We start from the raw sequence: 20,866 nt of genomic DNA, 5'->3' as shown, positions 1-20,866 counted from the left end.
ACTTCATGTCTGGCTATTTTAAATCTTAAATCTGTTTCTTCCTCCATTCTTTTTAATTCAATCTTATTAAGTGCAAAAGTTATTTTGGGGTTGCTGTTCCCATAGTCTAAGACCTTGCATTTTGCTGAATTAAAACTTGGCTATCTCTGGTTATCCCCAAGTCTGTCTAAATCGTTCTGAAGAAGAGCTGCTTGGTGCTGAACATTAACTATTCTGCCGATTTTGATATCATCTGAAAATTTGATATCATACCCTCTATCACTTCAGTAATGTAATTTAAGAAAATCAAAAACATGAGGTCCTAATACTGATCCTTTGGGAATCCTACTTCTTATGTTAACCCATGTGAACAGTAATGATTAATCATAATGCTTTGCCTTCTGCCTTGTAGCTATTTTACAGTCCATTTAGGATTTTATCTGTAATTACAACATGACATAGTTCATATGGTAACACCTCATGCAGATTTGAGTCAAATGCTTTGCTGAAATCTAAGTAAACAATGTTGAAATTATTTCCTACATCCAGCTTGTGCATGGCTATCAAAATGGCTAACCAGATTGGTTAAATATGATGTTCCCTTTACAAAACCAGGATCTGTTTTCTTCAGAATTCCATTTCTATCTAAATGGTCCTGTATTGTGCTCTTTATCACTGCCTCCATGATTTTCTTTACCATTAAACTTATACTGACTGGTCAGTAGTTACCAAGTCTACTCTTAGAATCTCTTATGTATTGGTGATACGCTGGTATTTCTCTAATTGATGGGAATTTCTGTTGAGTCCAGTGATGGTCTCATAATTGACCTTAATGGTTCAGTGCTCTCTCTCTCTCTCAAAATTACTGGTTATATTCTTCAAATAGGCTTCGGCAGTTGAGAAAGTTGAGACTTTATTAAAATAAAATAAAAATAAAAGGATAAAATTTTGATGTAAAAATAAAATGCACTGACAACTGTAGAGTTAAAAGTAATAAAAATATAGATAAAATTAAAATATATACATGAAATATTGCAAATTAGAAGCAATAAAACAACACCATAGCTTTCAAAGGCAACTGCTTCATTTATCAAGAGTGAAACTTTACTGTAGGAGCATGGGAATTATCCTCCACATGTGCATGGAGACCAGAAATGGCTCAGGGGTATGCCAGGTAGAATCGTTCATCTCGTCCAAGAATTATAGTCTCAAATAGAGGGTAAATACAGACTCCCCATCTCTTTTGATTGATGCCGACCGGGCTAGTTGGGTGGGTAAAGTGCCTGCCTGGCAACCCAAAGGTTGCGGGTTCGAATCCCGCCTCGGGCTTGGATCAAAGTACTGCAAAAACCTTGGGAGGTGCATTATGGCCACAGAAGCCGATGCACCAACAACTACCAAAAAAAAAAAAAAAAAAAAAAAAAAATCTCTTTTGATGGTATTAGGTTCTGAAGAACAAATTTGCAAGCTCTCGAGCCATTTCTGGTGCCAATACCTCTGCGAGTAATCAATAATGACAGCTTCACTTGGAGAAATTTGATGGTTCTCCAAAAATTGCTCAGCCACAACAGATTTCCCATAGTGTGAAGTCTCTGTGACTCTAGTATGTTCCCCATATAATCTTTAAATTTGCATTCTGTCTTCCCAATGTAACACTCCCCACAATCTGGACATTTGATCTCATATACAATTCTACTTGTACTCCATTAGGTACAGGATCTTTGCACAGTCATGTGTGCAGTCCCTGCTCTGGTAGCTGCATATGGTGTGTTTGGCAAGTTTGTAATTTAATAGAGATTCCCTATTATCTGTGCAGATAATAGGGAATATGTGTGTAGCAGTGGGTGAGGATACCTCTCTCAACCCTTGTTCAACTTCTCAAATATGTTTGTTCAAAGTTTTCTGGTGGTAGCTGCATTTTCTGAGATCCACTGTAATATGTCTAATCTCTTCCATTCTGTCCCTGGAGGTGCTGCAGTGGGACCCAGCCCTATCCAATATGGCCCTAATTACACTATTTTTATGAGTGTTGACTTGTGCCGTGCTGTAATGCATATATCAATACCGCGGCACATAGGTTTTCTATCAACTCTTATTTTTACTCTAGGGTCATCCCTACAAACCAGCACATCAAGGAAATGTATTGTCAACATATCATTTCCATGCACATGGGGTGGGCAACAGAACCATTAAAAATTCTAGATTCCAGCTCTTCCGTGGCTAAGTAGGCAACAGTAACACTAATTGGAGAGCCCATAGCTCTGCCGTGAACCTGCTTATACACAGTACCTTGGTATAGCATAGTGATTCTCTAGAAAGGCGTAATTCAACACTACTACAAATATCTTCCATACTCAAGGAAATCCTTTTCCTTACCACATCTCATCCCTCTCCAATCCATATGTACACACTTCACTCGATGGGGATGCATGTGATGAGGGACACCACATCAAAGGACACCATAGCCTCACAGTCTTCAATTACCTGAGCATGTGTATATTCAAGAAAGTCTCTATTGTCCTTGATAGTAAACTTTGATCATCCTGAAATAGGAGATATCAGTTTGTTTAGATATCTAGACAGTGCATGGACAGGTCTATCCACAAATGACACAGTTGACCTAAGTATCCTTACCTTATGAATTTTCGGTATGCATAAAATCCAGGCAACTGTCATTCATTTTGTTAACGCATCATTCTATACCTTATAAGGTGATCCATAGAAACCCTCTGGTAGGAATAGAACAATGCATTAACAAAATCCTGCAGGTTTGGGTGAATGCCAGGAATATCTCGAAGGACATGTATTTTACACTGCATGCCACAGGATGCCAGTTGCCTGGATTTTATGGATTTCCTTGTCCTTTTTTGCTCCAGGGCCCAGAAACTTGAGCTAATAATATCCTACAGGACTTATCAGAATGGGCTAAAGCTAAAAAACTAAAATTTCCAACACACACAACTTCTAATATGGTTCTTTTAAGGCTCTTTATCCGGTAAAGAACCTCCCTTAATTAAACTTAATGGTTCCAACCATCTGATGTTCTATTCTCATTTATCCTTTTACGAGAGCAATTTTTAAAAAAATTGCTAGTATAATAACCAGAATCACTCACTATGACTGGCCTTAGTCAAAAAACATTAACCACATAACTCTACAAGGGCTGTCATTCTGCCTATTGCCACATATGCAGCTGTAGCCTGGTTTACTCTAATCAAGCTTTCCACTTTCAAGAGTAAACCATGCACAATACAATGTAGTTTTCTTTTATTTTTATCAAAAACTTGTAGAAGAGTCTTGACTCTTGCCTTACAAATATTGTTTGGTTCCTTGATTCTTGACTTATTCTTAGTTTTTCAAGGATTGTGCAATTTCATTAATAAGAATATCCCTCTTGACTTTGTTGGCATTCAAATTGATCAATCTAATGATCCTAAAAGAGAAAAAAAATCAGGGTCTTCATTATTCTTATATCAAAGTGGCAATAATGTTGGACTGAAACCCCTAAGGGCCAAGTCACTAAGTCTTTTAGTGACTTGATGTCAATCAAAGTACGTACATTGAAATGATTTTCACCAAATTTATATCCTTATTTCCTTTTTACAGAGCACATGCTCTATAAATGTGAAATTGGATCGAAATTGGATCAATTTAATCTTTCTGATTCTGATCTTTGTTTTTGTGGCAAAGTCGAGACTTCTGAGCACATTCAATTTACATGTTCTATTTATGATGATTTTTGTCAAACCCATTTTTTATATCACTGGCATAATCTTACAAAATCAGGAATCTGCATTTCTTTTAAACAAGACTAATTTTATTGCCTTTCAAAACTTTGCTGCTTCCACTTTTTGTTGTCGGAAGACACTTATGGAGCGCCAGTAGTGGTGTTTTGACTTCCTATAAAGAAACAGTGTTATTTTTATTTCATATTTATTTATTTTATTTTTTATATTATATTTTTATTATTAAATTTTTATTATTTTTTTCATTATTATTTTTATTTATTTTTATTTTTTTTCAGTGCACTGGGCAAATCAGGAAGTGTGTTTGGGCCACTCAGGGTTTGGTATTTATTGCTGGTACCTACTGGTATAGCACTGCTTATAGTGGCTGCAAGATTTTGCTCTTAAGGGCAGACAATGATTTTAGCACCTGAATTCCACCACATTTCACACTTAGTTGTGGCTTGCCTCCTCATAGTGTAGATTGGTACATTGGCATTGGCAGTGTTTCCAGGTAATTGCCTTATTGTGACAGTGTGGCACAGGATCATAGCATCGCATAAATTTCTGGCCTTTTACTGAATTCTCTATTTGTCACAGTACTAAGGTGGAGTTAAATTGATGTTTAAGTGCCACTCTTCATAAAATATTGTACACGTCTAATGCGAGGTTATACTTAGGTTCACTGCATGGCTATGGACTATTTTATTATTAGTGCTATTGTTGCCAACTTAGCCATGAAAGAGCCAGAATCTAAAGTTTTTAATGGGTCTCTTCTGCCTCCCCCATGTGTGTGTTATGTTGATGAAATGTTTGCCATCATATGGAGGGGAGAAGGTGTGATGATGTTCTCACTCAACTTCCTCAATTGCTTTCCCCTTTCATTCAGGTTATGTTGGAGGTGGAAATAGATGGTGGCCTTCCTTTCTAGGGATGGCTCCAGAGTAAAAATGAGAGAAGTGCTGAGGACAATATATGCATTACAGCATGACACAAGCCAATACTCATAAAAATGGTGTAATTAGGGCACTATTGGATAGTTCTGGGTCCCACTGCAACACCTCCAAAAATAGACCGGAGAAGATTAGATATGTCACAGTGCATCTTCAAACATGCAGTTATCCCAGAAAATTTTGGACAAACATTCAAGAAGTTGAACATGGACAGAGAGAGAGGCTTTCTCACCTGCCGCTACCATTTACATTCCCAACTATCCAAACTTAACAGAACAGATCTCTAGAATATTATGGGCTTGTCAGATATGCTATGTGCAGCTACGGAGTGGAGACTGCACTCAGTCATTTCAAAGGTAAAAGATCCTGTACCTATTGGGGTACAAGTGCAATTGTATATGAGATCAAATGTCCAGATTTTTTTTTTTTTTTTTTTTTTTTATGTAAACCCCAAACACGAGAGGTATTAGAACCTATAGTACTTAGTACCGTGCTTGGGTTGGAGGTTGAGAAGGCGAAAGAAGATATTTGTTGACATTGGACTTGAACTTCTGTAGACTGTAATTTTCAGGAAATATGTATGAAGGAAGGTTGTTCCAGAAAAAGGGAATGTTGAATGAATAAATGAGGAAGATGAAAAGTTGGTTCAGTGAGTTTGGAGTTGGACAGTAAATGGATGTTGGCTGGTGGCGGCACGTGTTCGGACTGTTTTGAAAGCGAGAGTGGGAATTATAGAAGCCAATTCAGAAGAACAGTGCCCATGGAAGTGTCTGTAGAAGAGGCATGCAGCAGAAACAGTACGTCTATGAGACAGCGAGTGGAGAGACTTTGTTAAAGATGAATCATTAATTAACCTAACTGCCCTCTTCTGAATGGAATCAAGAAGCCTGAGAGAGGTTTTGGGGGCACTACTCCAGATGTGGGAACAATATTCCATGACAGGGCAGATTTGCGATTTATACAGAGTGAGCAGCTGTTTGGAAGAAAAGTAACGCCGAGAGCGAAAGAGAATACAAAGTTTTTAGGATGCAGAGGAAGCAATATTTGTAATGTGCTTGTGCCAAGAGAGATTAGAAGTCAGGGTAATCCCCAAAAGAGATATATCATTTTGCCTAGAAATCGGAGTGTCACTAAAGATAAGCATAGGAGCAGAAGAATCCTTTTTGCGAGATATAAGACAAGACTGAGTTTTAGAAGGGTTGAAATCAACTAAGTTGTCTTTGCCCCACTGGAGAATTACCTGAAGATCGGCATTTAAGGAATTGGTAGCAGATTTTCGAGAAGTTGAAGCTGATTGAGCAGGACAAGATTTCTCAAAATGGAAAGTGGAATGCAATGTGCTATCATCGGCAAAACTATGGCTAGGATTTCCAGTCAATGGATGAAGGTTATTAATATACAAGAGGAAAAGAGTGGGGAAAAGAACTGAACCTTGGGGGACACCGGCATTAGTGGAGAAGTTAGAAGACAGAGAGCCATCTATCATCACCCTCAGTGAGCGATCAGAGAGAAAACTGGATAACCAATTACTAAAAACAATTGGCAAACCATAAGATGGAAGCTTGTTTATAAGACCTTTATGCCAAACACAATCGAAAGCCTTTGAGATGTCAAGAGCAACTACTTGTGTTTCACCGAACCTTTCCATTGAATTAGTCCATAAATGGGTAACATAAGCCAGAATATCACCAGTGGATCGACACTGACGGAATCCATACTGGCGATCGTTGATCAGACGGAAGGTTTCTAGGTAGTTTCAGAGTTGGCGGTTAATTGATTTCTCCATTACTTTAGAAAGAGTAGAAGTAATTGCAATGGGACGATAATTGGATGGGAGGGATTTGTCACCCTTTTTAGGAACTGGCTGGATATGAGCAAATTTCCAAGCAGAAGGAAAAACACCTTTGGAATAAGAAAGTGAAAAAAGGTGGCAAAAATAGGAGTAAGTTCAGGAGCACAGGTTTTGAGAACAAGTGGAGAAATACCATCGGGACCTGGAGCTTTCTTTGCATCAAGATTCGTAAAAATCCTTCTGACATCCTTTTGACGGAAGACCACAGGGGGCATTGAATGGAGCGTGTTGGGAATGGTGGGAATTGTTTTACCAAGATCATTAATACATGAGTTGGAAGAAAAATGGGATGCTAGCAGGTCAGTTTTATCCTTGGCTGAAGTGACAACAGAACCATCTGGTTTGGACAGAGGTGGGAGCAGAGATGGGCAAAAGTTGCGGCCAATAGCTTTGGCAAGAGACCAGAATGCTCGGCTACCATTAGGGCAAGAAGCAAGTTTTCTACTCTTAGCCTGTTCAAACTCTAGTTTTGACTGATTAATAACTGCTTTACAATTGTTGCGAACTTTGGTGTAGGCAGAAAATGAAACTGAAGAATTAGAAACAAGCCAATTATGATATGCAACATTCTTTTCTTGAACAGCCTTAGCACATTTATTGGAAAACCAAGGTTTAGATAAAGGACGAGATTTTAAAATGGAGTGTGGGATAAAGGATTCCATTCCTGCAAGAATAATTTCACTGACACGATCTGAGCAAATGTTGACATCAGAAGTTTTGAAACAGTAATCCGACCAAGGAAAAGAAGAAAAGAAGTCTCGCAGGTCATCCCATTTTGCATTTTTGTAATGCCAAACAACACGAGGTTTGGAATAGCCATGAGATAAAGGTTCCATTGGAGAAGAGACAATCACCAAGTTGTGATCTGAAGTGCCTAAAGGACCTGTCACTTTGACTGTGTACTTAGAAGGGTTGTTTGTGAGAAAAAGATCAAGCGTATTGGCTGTATGATTAGGATTGTCCGGTATTCTTGTAGGTAAATGAACAATCTGTGCAAGATCATTAGCAATTGCAAAAGCCTCAGCATCTCGAGCAGCTGGGTCGATGTGACTAGAAAAAGAAAATGGAAGCCAGCTGGAGTTGTGAACATTAAAATCACCCAGGAAAATTACATCACGGTTAGGAAAGTTGGACTGGAGAAAGTCAAGTTGCAAAGAGAGAAAGCCAAAGAGCTCCAAGTGATTAGTGGAGTTGGGAGAACGGTAGAGACAACAGATGAATTTGACACAATGAGGTAGAGAGATTTTAAGCCAAAGAAGATTAAAGAGAGGAGATTCCAAATTGCAAAGTCTCTGACAGGGAATATCGGAACGGACATATGCACAAGTACCACCTTTGAGGCGAAAGGAATCATACAGCGAATAATTTGGGTATCTGAGATGAGCAGTAGTTGAATCAACTGATAACTGAGATTCTGTCAGAAAAAGTACATGGGTTTGGCAGACTGCAAGTGGAAATGGACATTGTTGAGATTAGAATTTGAGACCACATATATTTGTGAAATGAATTAGGAAGTGCTTGGGAGGTTTAGATCTTTTCGCAGATAAGCTTGCTCTATTAGTTTGACAATTCGTGGTGTATTCAATAGTAAGAAAAAGTGGGTGGGTGGGACATGCTCTATGAAGTAATGAAATTTTTGGATATGGCGTACACATGGTAAGAATATACCCAGATCCTCGATATAACGTGGCCTCGACAATGCTCCCCGCATGCACACTACTCGGACTCCCTCCAGTCACTATCTGGCAGAGTAGAGGTAGCAAGATTATACATTAGCTGAACCAGAAGCCTCCTAGAGAGCTACTAATAGGTTCGGTCTGGTGTACTAACTAGCGTCCGGCCTGCAAACACCGTTTTAGAGCTGTACCCTCGAAATGTAAGGAATATTGGATCTTGCCACGATGTTCATCATAACCTCAAAAGACATCAATCATACTGCATGATGGAAGAGATAGGGAAGGGTTGACCAGAACTTAGCTCTAGAGACTAAACATTGGTTCCCCCACTTCAAGCCTCCAATAAGCAAAGTGGTGGTATTGCACTGGTTGATGAGAGTCATCTACCACCTAGTACTGCCTGGTAACATAGAGGGGCGGCATTCCTCCATGTGGTGTGGGCACCACACCTCGACCCCTGCTTACTTTGGTTCACACCTGGGTGGTCACCCACCATGTACTTGTGCATGGAGGTTATATCCAAGATTACTAACAGTCTCACCATCGTGAAGGTGCAAGCGGATTTGGCTGCCACAGACTGTCCGGACTTCGCCGAAATTGGGTCCACTTGACTTGAGTGTCACCCGAATATCAGTTCCATCAGCGTTTTAGACTCCCAGGTAGCAAGCACAGCTTGTCTGGCATATCTGAGAGAATGTCTGTGACAACCTCAAGGACCAAGATTGTGGGGAGTGTTACACTGGGGAGACAATGCAGGTTTAAAGATTGTATGGGGAACATACTAGAGTGATAGAGATTGCAGACTATGGGAAATCTACTATGGGTGAGCACTTCTGGGTGAAGAACCATCAAATTTCTCCAGATGATGCTGTCATCATTGAATTGTTCGCATAGGTATTGGCACCAGAAATGACCGAGAGCATGCAAATTTGTTCTTCGGAACATACCATCAATAGAGAGAGGAGTTTGTATTTATCCCTCTCCTTGAGAGCATAATTCTTTTACTGGATGAATGGCTCCACCTGGAATGCTCCTGAGCCATTTCTGGCCTCCGTGCACATGTGGAGGATAATTCCCACACTCCTACAGTAAAACGTGCTTTATTTATTATTTTTTTTAAAAATTTATTTTAAAGTTTTGGTCATATGTGGCTGGTGTATTCAATTGCAGTTAGTATGAGTTATTGTTATATGCTATCAACTCCAGGAGCTTTTCTTTGCCTTAAGTCTAAAGTTTTGCTAATAAATAATCTGAAATTTCAGTTTCACTAATTTCTTGCTTCTCAGTTTCACCGCGAAGGGTCTTTTGTTCATAAATATTGATGCAATGTACCTGTTCAATTCATCGACAACATGTGGAGTAATCTAACACTTTCCCATACTGAAGAGAAAACGAATCAGATGAGATCCTTATGTCCGATCTGGTTTGTTTTTCCCCTTCTTTTTTATTCACATATCTAAAACTCCATGTCTCCTTTCTTTGTGCTGTTTGTTGTTGTTTGTTTGTTATTTGGTTTTTAGGAGCATTAGCAACTAAGGGGGGGCGCCTCCGTAGCCAGGTGGCAGGAGCAGCAGTGCGTAGCACACGCTTCTTGATTAGACCGGGGTTCGAGCCCGTGACCACCAAATACGGAGGATGCGGAAAGGTCAGGGAATGACCACCGCATATCCCCGGAGCAATATGGCCTTAGTTGCTAATGCTCCTAAAATCCAAACAACAACAGCAACTAAGGCTCCTGGGATATGTGGTGGTCATTCCCTGACCTTTCCGTATTTGGTGGGCACAGGCTCGAACCCCGGTCTAATCAAGAAGCGTGTGCTACTCCTGCCCACCTGGCTATGGAGGCACCACTTCTTTGTGCTCTTTTAGTAAGTGATTTCTGATAATCTGCCTTGCTAGCCCAACTTTTTCTGTGATATGCTTACAGAAATGTTTTTTGGCTGGTGCAGCATAAGCCTCAGGCTTCCTTGCCACATATGGCTAATAATAATAATAAACTTGTAGCTGTTCTAGGCTTCAGTACTTTTTATTACTCTGTAGCTTCCACATGCCATGTTTTTCTGCTCTGTTAAACTGGCTTAGCTCATTATTCATGTCTTAGCATCTTCATGCAATATTTTCTTAGTGGTATATATACATTTGTGGCTCTTTTGTCTACAGTTTTCAAGGTATACCATAATTATGATGTAGTTTGGTTTTGTATGCTAACTCCCCAGTTGATAGAGATGATCTAGCTGAAGTGCTAGATCATTATGATAGCTTGAAGTAGCTATCATAATCTCCTTTCTTGAAATTAAAACCCATTTCTTCATCTTTAGCAATTCCCTTCTCTCATCCAACTTAGAACTCAAAGAAAAATGATTACTCACTTTTAATGGTTCCTGTACTCACCTATGTGATGTCATCTGGTTTTGTGGGTTGTGATTAGGTCTACAATGTTCTTGCCCCTAGTACTTTCCCTATCGTTCTGATACAAATTACAATTATCTAGTTGATTTAAGATTTTTGATCCTCCCAGTGAGTTTCCTTCCCACTTGCTCCAGTGAATTCCATCTGCATGTAGAGGTTCTGTTATTATCTTCACACTTTGAGTGTTGCTAAAATGAGAGTTGATAAAACTTTCTTCATGTTTCCACAGTGATGCTCATTGCTTTATGTAATGAAGTCAGCCACTCCAGAGTAACACATCCTGTTCTCATAGCAATAGGGAAGAAATCTGAGATGCACATGATATCAGATTTCTTGAGGATTTTGTGCAATCACTTATTTAACTAGAAAGGGTTACAATTTTCAGAATTCATAGAGGAGTTTGTCTCTTTTGGCTGCTCATTTTATTTGAGATGGAATAAAAAACTTTTAAAATTTTGTCGGTAAAATTTTGGGGTTTTGTCAATTATATACAGGAATTTTGCTAGCATGAAAAAGGAGGTGATTATCCCTTTGTATATGCCTTGAGTACTGCGTACAGGTCTGGAGTCGTCATTTTAGGAAGGATGTAGATTTGCTTGAGCATGTACAGAGAAGGGCAACAAGATTGGTGAGGGGAATGAAGGGATCCTCTTACCAAGAGAGGCTTAAGTTCTGCAAATTGTAGTGGCTGGAGACTAGGCACCTGTGAGGTGATCTGATTGAGGTTTATAAGGCCTTTAATGGGTTGAGCACACTGAATTCTGATGGGATTCTTCTACTTGCTCAGATTACGAACCTAAGGGGCATAAATTCAAATTGAGGAAATATAGTTGTAGAATAGTGCGATTAACCACCCGCTGCCTTTAGCCAGCGGGTGGTTAATTGCTGGAACAAACTTCCATCTGTTGTTGTGGAAGTTGAAAGCTTAAATAAATTCAAGGAGGAACTGGACAAACATATTGGGGGAATGGTTGTGTGAAATTTTTTTTTTTTGGCTGCTGCTACATAAGCTCATACACTTGCTTTCTTGCATCACATGCTTCTATTACTATTAGACTGGCCAGTTCCATGTTCATCTATCCCAGCATCCTCCTCATACTATATTTTCTTAATGCTATATATGTGTTCAGGCTTCAATGATTATTGGTTTAAAAGTATTCTGTGATTCTAATGTATTCACCCTCTGCAGTCCACCGAATTAATATATACCATGTAGTGCCTTAAAATGCCATAGTCCAGTTTTCTGAAATTAAAACTTATGCCTTAATTTTTGACTACTGCAACATCTTCCTTCTTCTTTCAACTTATCACTGCATGATCACTACCTGCCAATGGTACCTGTACTTTAAGACCTGTGATGTCATCTTATTCTTGAGTAATGATAAGGTCAAGAATATTCTTACTCCTAGTATTTTCTCTAACATGCTGATACAAATAATAATCATGTAGTTTATACAAGTTAGTACAATGCATCGGTTCTGTACATAATAAATCATCAAAGTTGGTGAAATGGCATCGTTTTCATTGCATCTCATATTGTGAATACCATCACTACAAGTTTCCTGTTGTTGTTGTACTGCTTTGAATAAGTAACAGTAGTCTTCTCTATTGGGGAAGTATTACTTTTGCGAAGTAGTACAGTGATAGTCAACTCGTGATGGTATTCACAATATGAGATCTAATGAAAACAATGCAATTTCACCAAGTACAGAACTGATGCATTGCATTAATTTGTATGTCTAGTAAGTTCCGTGGTTTGAGGCTTTAGCCGTAAATTTTATTTTAGTCACTTAGTTTATTTAAAAATTTTATTCCCTATGACAAGTTTCCTTCCCACTTATTCTAGTCAATTAGGGCTGATTGAAGTTGTCCATAATAAGACATTCACACTTGCTTGTCCATTCCATTCCATCTGTGTGTAGAGACTCATCATACTCTTCACATCCTTCTGGTCTGTAGATTACTCACACTATCATTATACCTTTGCTTCCAACTAACTTGCACCACACAATTCTATGCTGGCAGAAGTAACTTCTGACTCCACAAAAGCACTTTTTGCATTCAGGCTGTTTTTGACAAGAAGCATGATCCTATCACCCCTTCTGTCTTTCCTAAATACATTATACGTACCATAAGGTAACTTTTCATTCCCAATTTCTGGGTGGCATCATGTTTCTGTTAGCCCTGTTATGTCAGCATTAGTTGCCCTAACCAGGAGTTTACCCATTTTGTTGATAACACTCCTGACATTACTGTAGACACAGTTAAGACTAATTATTCTTCTGTAGTTTACTATAGATGAATACTTAGCCTTAACCTTTGAATTTATTTAGGATTGTTTCTCTAGGCTTATCTTCCCACTCATTTGAAACATTCCACCCTTATAAAATGTTTGAAATTATATTAGCTTTATCTCCCCACTCATTTAAAATGTTCCATCCTCTTAAAATCTTGCCAGTATTGGCTGTTGTAGCAACAAACATTAGTTTGACTCATATTATCAGATAAACACATATCTATGTTACCCTTCTTCCCCTAACTAACAGTTTTCCTGAAACCTTAAGGTATCATAAACGATTCTGGCAAAAATCCTTGCACCACCTTTGTTCAAAAGAATACTGTGTCTACAAGATAAATTTCTTCTACTTCCAAGTGCAGGCCACACTGATTGAAAAAAAATCCCCTCCCTCTCAGAGCATTCCAGAATCCCTCAAGTTAATCCACAAGACTTTCAGCATATGATCCCTCATATCATGAGGGATCATATACTTTTTGACCCTAGGAAACTCCTTAATAACTTATGGAGGAAACCTTTTTCCTCTACTTCTGATTAACTAACTGCCCTGATTGAAGAGGTTTTTGGTCTATTCTGTGGAAGGATGCAAACCCTGACCTTTCAGTTGATTGCTGATATTTGAACCATACCACTGTTATGGAGTGGTCATGCCAGGATTACATTAATGAATGTGATATGAGACTTATATGATTAGGTATTAAATTGTTAATTAGAGGAGCAGGAAAGTCAGTTTGGAAATATCCCTATTTTTAAATTTGGTAGTTGGCTGGGCTGGTGTCAATTCAGTTCGGTTCATCTTTCAGTCAGAAAATTAGTCACGAAATGTATGATCCCTATTAACAACGTGACTTCTCCCCCCCCCCCAGAAAATTAAGCAAGGAATTTCACTTTATCACTGTGTGGGTGTGAATGAAGTTTTTGATTTTGTTAACTTTATACCTAATTTTTTTTTTATTATTATTATTTTTTTAAAAATCAGAGATTAGATTTATGTGGTTAGCTGGGATCCAGTTATCATGGCCCTTTGAACTGTTTTCTTGATGAATATTATAAACACTCATTTAAGCTTGTCAAACCTTGCATGCTTAATACCAATTAAATATACTATGTTTGCAGACAATTAATTTCCAGACAGTCAATGTAAAAAAAAAAAAAAAAAACATTGAAATTCAAAAAACTTTTTGATATTTTTCAATGCAATCACCTCAGATTGCAAGATTGTGCAACTGTTGGAAACATTTTTAAATGTATTTGAATAGGCTGCCTCCAATTCTTTTGTCACATCTCTTTCAATATCCTTCTTTTGTGGAAACAATAAGTAGCATTGGAAGCTAAATCAGAAGAATAAGGGAGTAGTTTTGTTCCGCAGTTCCGTGCTTTTCCAAAATTCCTTGATAATCAGTGCAGGATGTGGTTTTATATTATGCAACAGGAACCAGCTCCCTTTTACATGAAATTGAGGCCTTTTAATCTGTGAATTCTCTTATCCAAACAATCCATAACTTGTACACAGTACCACTTATTTGCTGTCTTGTGTGGTGTCCTTATGAATTTCCTCTGATATGCAACTGAAGAAAGTGGTCAACATCTTTTTAGTTTTCGAAAAGAAATTTTTTGTATCTCTGAGATCGTACCTGTCACCTGTGACAATCAAATCAGGTAAGGAGGGACCATCAACAGCAACCTGAATGGGCTCTTTGCATGCTTAGTCTGAATAGGTTTTGTTCATTAGTCAAACAGTGTAAAATGAACCTAGGGCAGATCTTTTGTATGTCCAAATTTTCTATCAGAATTGCACAAATTGTTTCTCTGTTAATGTGAAGTTATTTATTCCATCATTCAGAGATTCAAAAATCAGATACAATGATGAACATACATGCTTTTTTGTCTGCTTCTGGGGTTCAAAGTATGTTGAACACCCATGGCACTCATCATATTGGGCCGACCGGGCTAGCCGAGTGGGTAAAGTACCTGCCCGGCAACCCAAAGGTCGCGGGTTCGATTCCCGCCTCGGGCTTGGATCAAAGTACTGCAAAAACCTTGGGAGGTGCAATATGGCCACAGAAGCCGATGCGCCAACAACTATCAAATCAAAAAAAAAAAAAAAAAACTCATCATATTATAGATCCTTATGGTCATCCCAAATTTTGCAAGCCAGTGAAAAATACATGAGAGAGAGAGTGTATTGTTACCATGTGCTTGCTTTATCATTTCAATAGCACTTTTCTCTAACTTGAAACAAGATTTAATGTTTATTCTTTTAATTAATACAGACAATGCTTTGAACAACACAACTGTCTGCAAATTGTAGAGCGATGTAGTCATGTAAGTAAATTACTATGGCATTCTGTATTATGGTCCTGTGTGCTTTGACATATATGAACTGGACTTAGTACTTGAACTAAATTGCCAAACCTTGTAAGTAGGATAATGTACCAATATTGCATTTATTCGTGTCTTTGAATAACAGTGAAAAACCCAGGATCCAACACAGACATTTACAATCTTTAGTCTGTTGCTCTTTCAGGTAGTTATGAGCTAATTTGCATATTTCACTGATGATGTGTTGGTCAGGAGCAAGAGTGCAATAGTACTTGCTCTTTGAGTGAACCGTGGTTTAAGCCCATGATTGCTAAATACAATTAACAATTGTATTCATAATTTATTGTAAAGTCATCTGACTTGGTGGCGATGCTAGAATATAAACAAGAACATAATATACTTCCCTACTAAATTTCATTAACTTATATCAGTTATTCTTGCATACTATTGTACTATAATGTATACTTTTACTTTGTACTACTCTGTACTTATAGTTTTGTCTACCATTATATAAAAATAATGAAAGTATCAGTGATGGGGTATTTGATTTTTCTATTAATATAAAACTATTAACCTTTCAAGTTGAATTAAAATTTTAAATACTTAATGCTGTTTTCACTATTCTGTTAGGAAAATTTATGCAAATTTTGCTCATTTAGGTAAAGTATGCAGGTTCAGAAGTACATCTCAGTGAAATTTTAGATACTGTGTGTGACACTATGAGTGATTATGCCCAAGCAAAAAATAAGGAAACTGGAAAGAGGACTATACTTAAACTTTCAAACCAGGTTGATATGCTAAGTACACATGAACTCATTCCTGATCAGGACCTTAATAGGAGTTTGAAATTTTATGTAAGTACAAAAATAAGCTTAAAACTATGGCATTTTTTTTTTTTTTTTTTCATGTAAACAGATCTTGTAACTACTTGTAAACATAAAAATATAAAATAAAACTCTATTAAAAATGCAGTGAAAATAAAGTACAATATACAGACACTTTAAAGAATATAAGTGAAGACAGATAGCGATAAAATATACAGATAAGTGTCAAAAGTGATAAAAGTACTAAAAGCAACAAAAACAAAATATGCACTAAGAAGCTTTTAGAGTGGTGTGGTGTGTTTAGCAACTTGTTCTCCTTAAGTGGAGACAAACATGTAAAACTGAATATTGGTGGGGATAGGGAAGCTCAGTGAATTTTCTTACAGAGCAGGAGTTAGTCTTTCAGGGATAGAGCAGGGTGCCAAGTCCACTCGGTTGTGGGATCTCCTGTTTATCAGTAGTGAATTTTTGAAATCACTGGTCCTATTTGTATGGAAGCTACCTGTTGGACACATAAAATGAGTGGAGATTCCTTGAAATGTATTTTGAGTTTCATTTTGAAATTGAATTAGAACACTATAACTCTGTTTTTATTGCAACTTTTTGTGGAGAAACAACCACAGTGTTGAAAAGTAAATTGCTATCAGAATAGAAAAACACATTATAACACCTGACTGTTGATAACTGATTCAAATGATAACCATTCATTTTTTTTATTATGTATACTATATATTTTTATTGTCAGCACATTAGTCAGAAAATTTCTGAATGAAGATTTATGGTCCTTGGATGGTCACATGGTATGACCCTCTGTCTTTTTTTGGGAATCGTGGGTGTTTATATTGTTATTACTACTTTAGTACACAGTTGTTAATTACATAAGAGTTAGAATAACATATATCTGCCCATCATGGCCACATTGGTATATGGTGGTAAAAGAGTACATTAACACTAATTTTAAAAAGTAACAATATGACAATTTAAATTAAACAGTAAGTTGACAGATTCAGTAAACTGACAATAACACAAGATACAAGAAAAAATAAGACAAAAATTATACATTAAATGGTAAGTTAAAAGTGAAATGAACGAAAATGGGGAGGAACCTCCTTGCTTGAGCACATTGTTATATTTAAATAGTCATTTTTGTTATGCAATACAACTAAAAATAAGAAAATTGTAGAGGAGAGAAACATCATAGTCCCCCCCCCCCCCATTTTAAAATGAAGTTCAACCATCAGTCTCCACAGTGATATCAGGAAATATTAAAATATGATTATTGAGCATTACATTTTGATAAAATGTAATGCTAATGTAAATTGTGAAAGAGTCTTGACAGATTGCATAGTACCCATACTTACTATCCTAAATCCTAAGCAGATTTCCTTCAGTGATTCTCATGAATCTGCTGAATACATAAGTACCAACTTGTCATCACCATCTTACATGGAAGGCAGAGTTACTTCCAAACAAGTTGTTTACCCTAAAATAAAATAAAATACAAAAATAAAATATAATAAAATACTATGATACAATATCGGTTGAATCACTGTTGAAGGAGACAGCAGTGTCTGAAAGCTCCGGTATTTTAGCAAATTTTAACGATTTTAGTATTGTTTTTAATTGTTTTATCATAATTTATTTTATTTTATTGTAATAGTCCCCTGATATTGTATCATAGTATTTTATTATATTTCATTTTTGTATTTTATTTTATTTTATAGTAAAATTTTTAATCGTTTGGCTGGTGTTTGAGTCTGATTATTGCAGTATGGAATTTCCCAGCCCCATAGGCCTGTTTGAAGATAAAGTTGTTTACCCTTTTGGTACAGCCCAGTCCATTGGTCCTCTATCAGACAATGTAAACTTGCCACTTTGTCTATACTCCTCAGCCCTACTCATTCTGAAATCTGCCTGCTGAATGATGTGAAAGATCCTAAGAGAGAATCTCAGTTCATCACTTCATTAGATCAATTTTTGCTCTAAGTTCCTACGAACGGTCTTCAACTTACTAACCTTAAGCACTACTGTATCTAATCTACAGTCTGTTGACATCTTGTTCATCATTTAACAGAACTAAAATACCACTCTTCACTTTTGAAACCAACAAGAAATCTAGACTTCAAGCAGCTGTAAACATATGAAATAACAAGATGACTGATAAAACAACAAGCCTAACCAGGCTTGTTGTTTCATTAGTCATCTTGCGTCATCTTGCTCCCTCTATTGACCCTGCAGATATGGAAGGTTTTTCTCAATTCTGAATTAGGTCTTCATACTTCTGTGAGGAAGTTATCCACCTGTTATCTTGACTATGCTTTCTTTTTAATTTTAAGTAATCTATCTGAACAAGCACATATTTTAGATATTGATGTCTGGTCAGTTGATGCTGTTATTAAGCCTTACAAGTGTTCTTGCCAGACCTCTGTTTTCCAGTGTGCCATAAGAAATCAAATCAAATCAAACCTCTCTCTCTGTATATTAAGATATGTGTTACTTTTATGTTAACTGTAGTGGTGTTGTAAAAAAATTAGGTGGTGCATTAGCATATATGCTTAGTGTGTTTGTTGCTTTCACCATGTAATATCTTGACTCCCAGTGAATGGATTTTCATAAAATTTTAGGTAGGCTGGGTGCCCAGTAGTTGTGTGTTCCTGGCTAGTAGCTGCATGTGCACTAGTAGCAATTCCTATGTGGGATTCTTTCACCCACTCCTTGTGGGGGGGTGAGTTGCATTACTAATGCACCTTTTCTACATGTATCTTTCTATATATCTTTTCACCTTCCCTCTCCAAGGGAAGGTTGGGGGATACCCCTTTCTTCCCCCATCTGTTAGCTGTTTTACTCCATCCAGTTTTTTTTAACTATCATCCTTCTCCTTTTTTGCTGATATCAGGATTTCCTGATGTGGGATTTTAACATATGAGAGTATGAGTCACAATTAGGCATTTGTTGGGAGACTGCTCCGATAGAGATTTTTCTTTGGCACTATGTCTGAGATATTAGATTCAGCCCACCTCCTCATGGTTAAGAATGGGTATCAGGGTAGCTTCCTTTGGTGGCTGCCCCCGGTAACGAAGTGGTTAGTATACAATACAGCATAAACTTGCGCTGCATTTAAGTACCTACCCAAAGTATATTGTTGGCTTTTGCTAGTTGCAGAATTGCAGAGTAAAATTGTGGATATGAGGACAACCTCCGGATCTGCCAACCACAAGAACAACACATAGCACATGTGCTTAGTGTCAACACTGTACTATAACTGCAACACACCTTCCTTTGTCTGTGAACTTGAAATGAATGCTTCTGTTAGATTTTGGATGGTATAATATGCACATTTTGCAAACATCTTTTATTTGTCAGTATCCTCCTGAATATTTCATCCTGAATTGGCAAAGGCCGTATTGGTGTCCACAAGGCAGACCTCTGGATACCAGTTTATCCAAATCTAGTGTCCACAGACTTGTCATTACAGGACCTACCTCATAGGTAACATATTGAGAGCTTTCAGTCACCTGCATTTATTTGAATTTTATCAAAAGTGACACATTGGACATAATAAAAAATAGATAAAATTAAAATATACACAAAATAATACAAATTAAAAGGGATAAAACAACACTGTACCTTTCAAATGCAGCACCTCCTTTATTTACTGTTGATAAAGGAGGCAGTTGCCTTTTAAAAGCTAATTTTAATTTTATGTATTTTAATTTTATCTATATTTTTATCACTTAAGTCTACACTTTACAGTGTGTTTTATTTTTATATAAAATTTTATTCTGTTTTATCGTTATTTTAATGAAGTTTTGGTTGTATACAGTTAGTATGAGTCATAAGGCTGACAATTTGAATAAATTCAAAGGTCAACTTGTGTGAGGAGGGAAGCATGTAATTTGTATTTTCTTGTCTACTTGGGGTTTTTTTTTTTTTTTTTTTTTGTTGCCAGTGCAGCAAAAGCCTGACTTTCTTGTACCATATGGCAAATACTATTACTATTTTTCCTAAATCTTCATGCAGAATTTTATGAATCATCTTATAGTCCATTAAACTGAGGTTTTACTGTACTATAGTTCTCTCCCTCTTTTTGTTCTGTGTGCACTGCCAAGCTGAAGCTGTCTCACAGCATGCAAATGTTGTTACTTGTGCTGGGACCACTTGTGGCCTTCAATCCTGCATTTCCTGTCAGGGGTTGTCTTCTCTGTCTCAGTCCCTAACCTAATCCCAACTATAACTTTTAATTTTCAAAAAAAAAGTTAAAAGTATATTTAATAAAAATTATATAAATTATAAAATTTTATATTATAAAATAAAGGTTAAAAATGTAATTACACTTCATAAGATAGTGATATTATTACTTAAATATTTAAATATATTGCCAAATGGCATTATGTAGCTGTAAGAAATCATTATTTCTAATTATTTTAATAATGTTTTAAGTGTGAAGACCTTATAGGGGACTATGAAGATGACATTCTTAAAATCCTCCTTCGATCATCAAAATCATCATCTCATGCTTCTAAGATAAGATTATGTAAGAAAGCTACTGGTAAGTCAGTAAATTTATCTGCTAAACATATTGCCAACTGTGGTTTTGAATTTCTCTCTTTGCCTGTCTTCTGAATTTAGCATTCTAAAATGGTCAAATGTTACAGCCAGTAATTTATTTACTAACATTAATGTTTTTCTCTTATATAAATAAGCTGATATTTATTTATCTTACCCACTTTACAACACCAGATGGAAGTTTTCCACTCTGCTGGATCAGAACTGTACAATGCTCTTAACTATACTCCTATTTCCAAATTAATTGTTCTTGATTATCTGAAC

At 37.0% G+C, this 20,866-nt stretch overlaps 1 protein-coding gene across 1 annotated transcript in view; it reads left to right on the top strand.

Moving 5' to 3' along the window:
* The window catches only part of sel (canopy family protein seele), a 47,234-nt gene that overhangs the window by 18,058 nt on the left and 8,310 nt on the right, over positions 1-20,866 (top strand). Inside the window, exons 4-5 of the mRNA XM_090379498.1 lie at positions 15,872-16,066; positions 20,477-20,585. Coding sequence (XP_090235624.1) covers positions 15,872-16,066; positions 20,477-20,585 — 304 coding nt within the window. The remainder of the gene's footprint in view (positions 1-15,871; positions 16,067-20,476; positions 20,586-20,866) is intronic.

Source organism: Mastigoproctus giganteus, chromosome 8 (genome assembly GCF_048544385.1).
Source record: "Mastigoproctus giganteus isolate SK-2022 chromosome 8, ASM4854438v1, whole genome shotgun sequence".
NCBI classification, from domain to species: Eukaryota; Metazoa; Arthropoda; class Arachnida; order Uropygi; family Thelyphonidae; genus Mastigoproctus; species Mastigoproctus giganteus.
The sequence above is the reverse complement of the archived record's forward strand: the minus strand, read 5'-3'. Positions and strand labels throughout refer to the sequence as shown.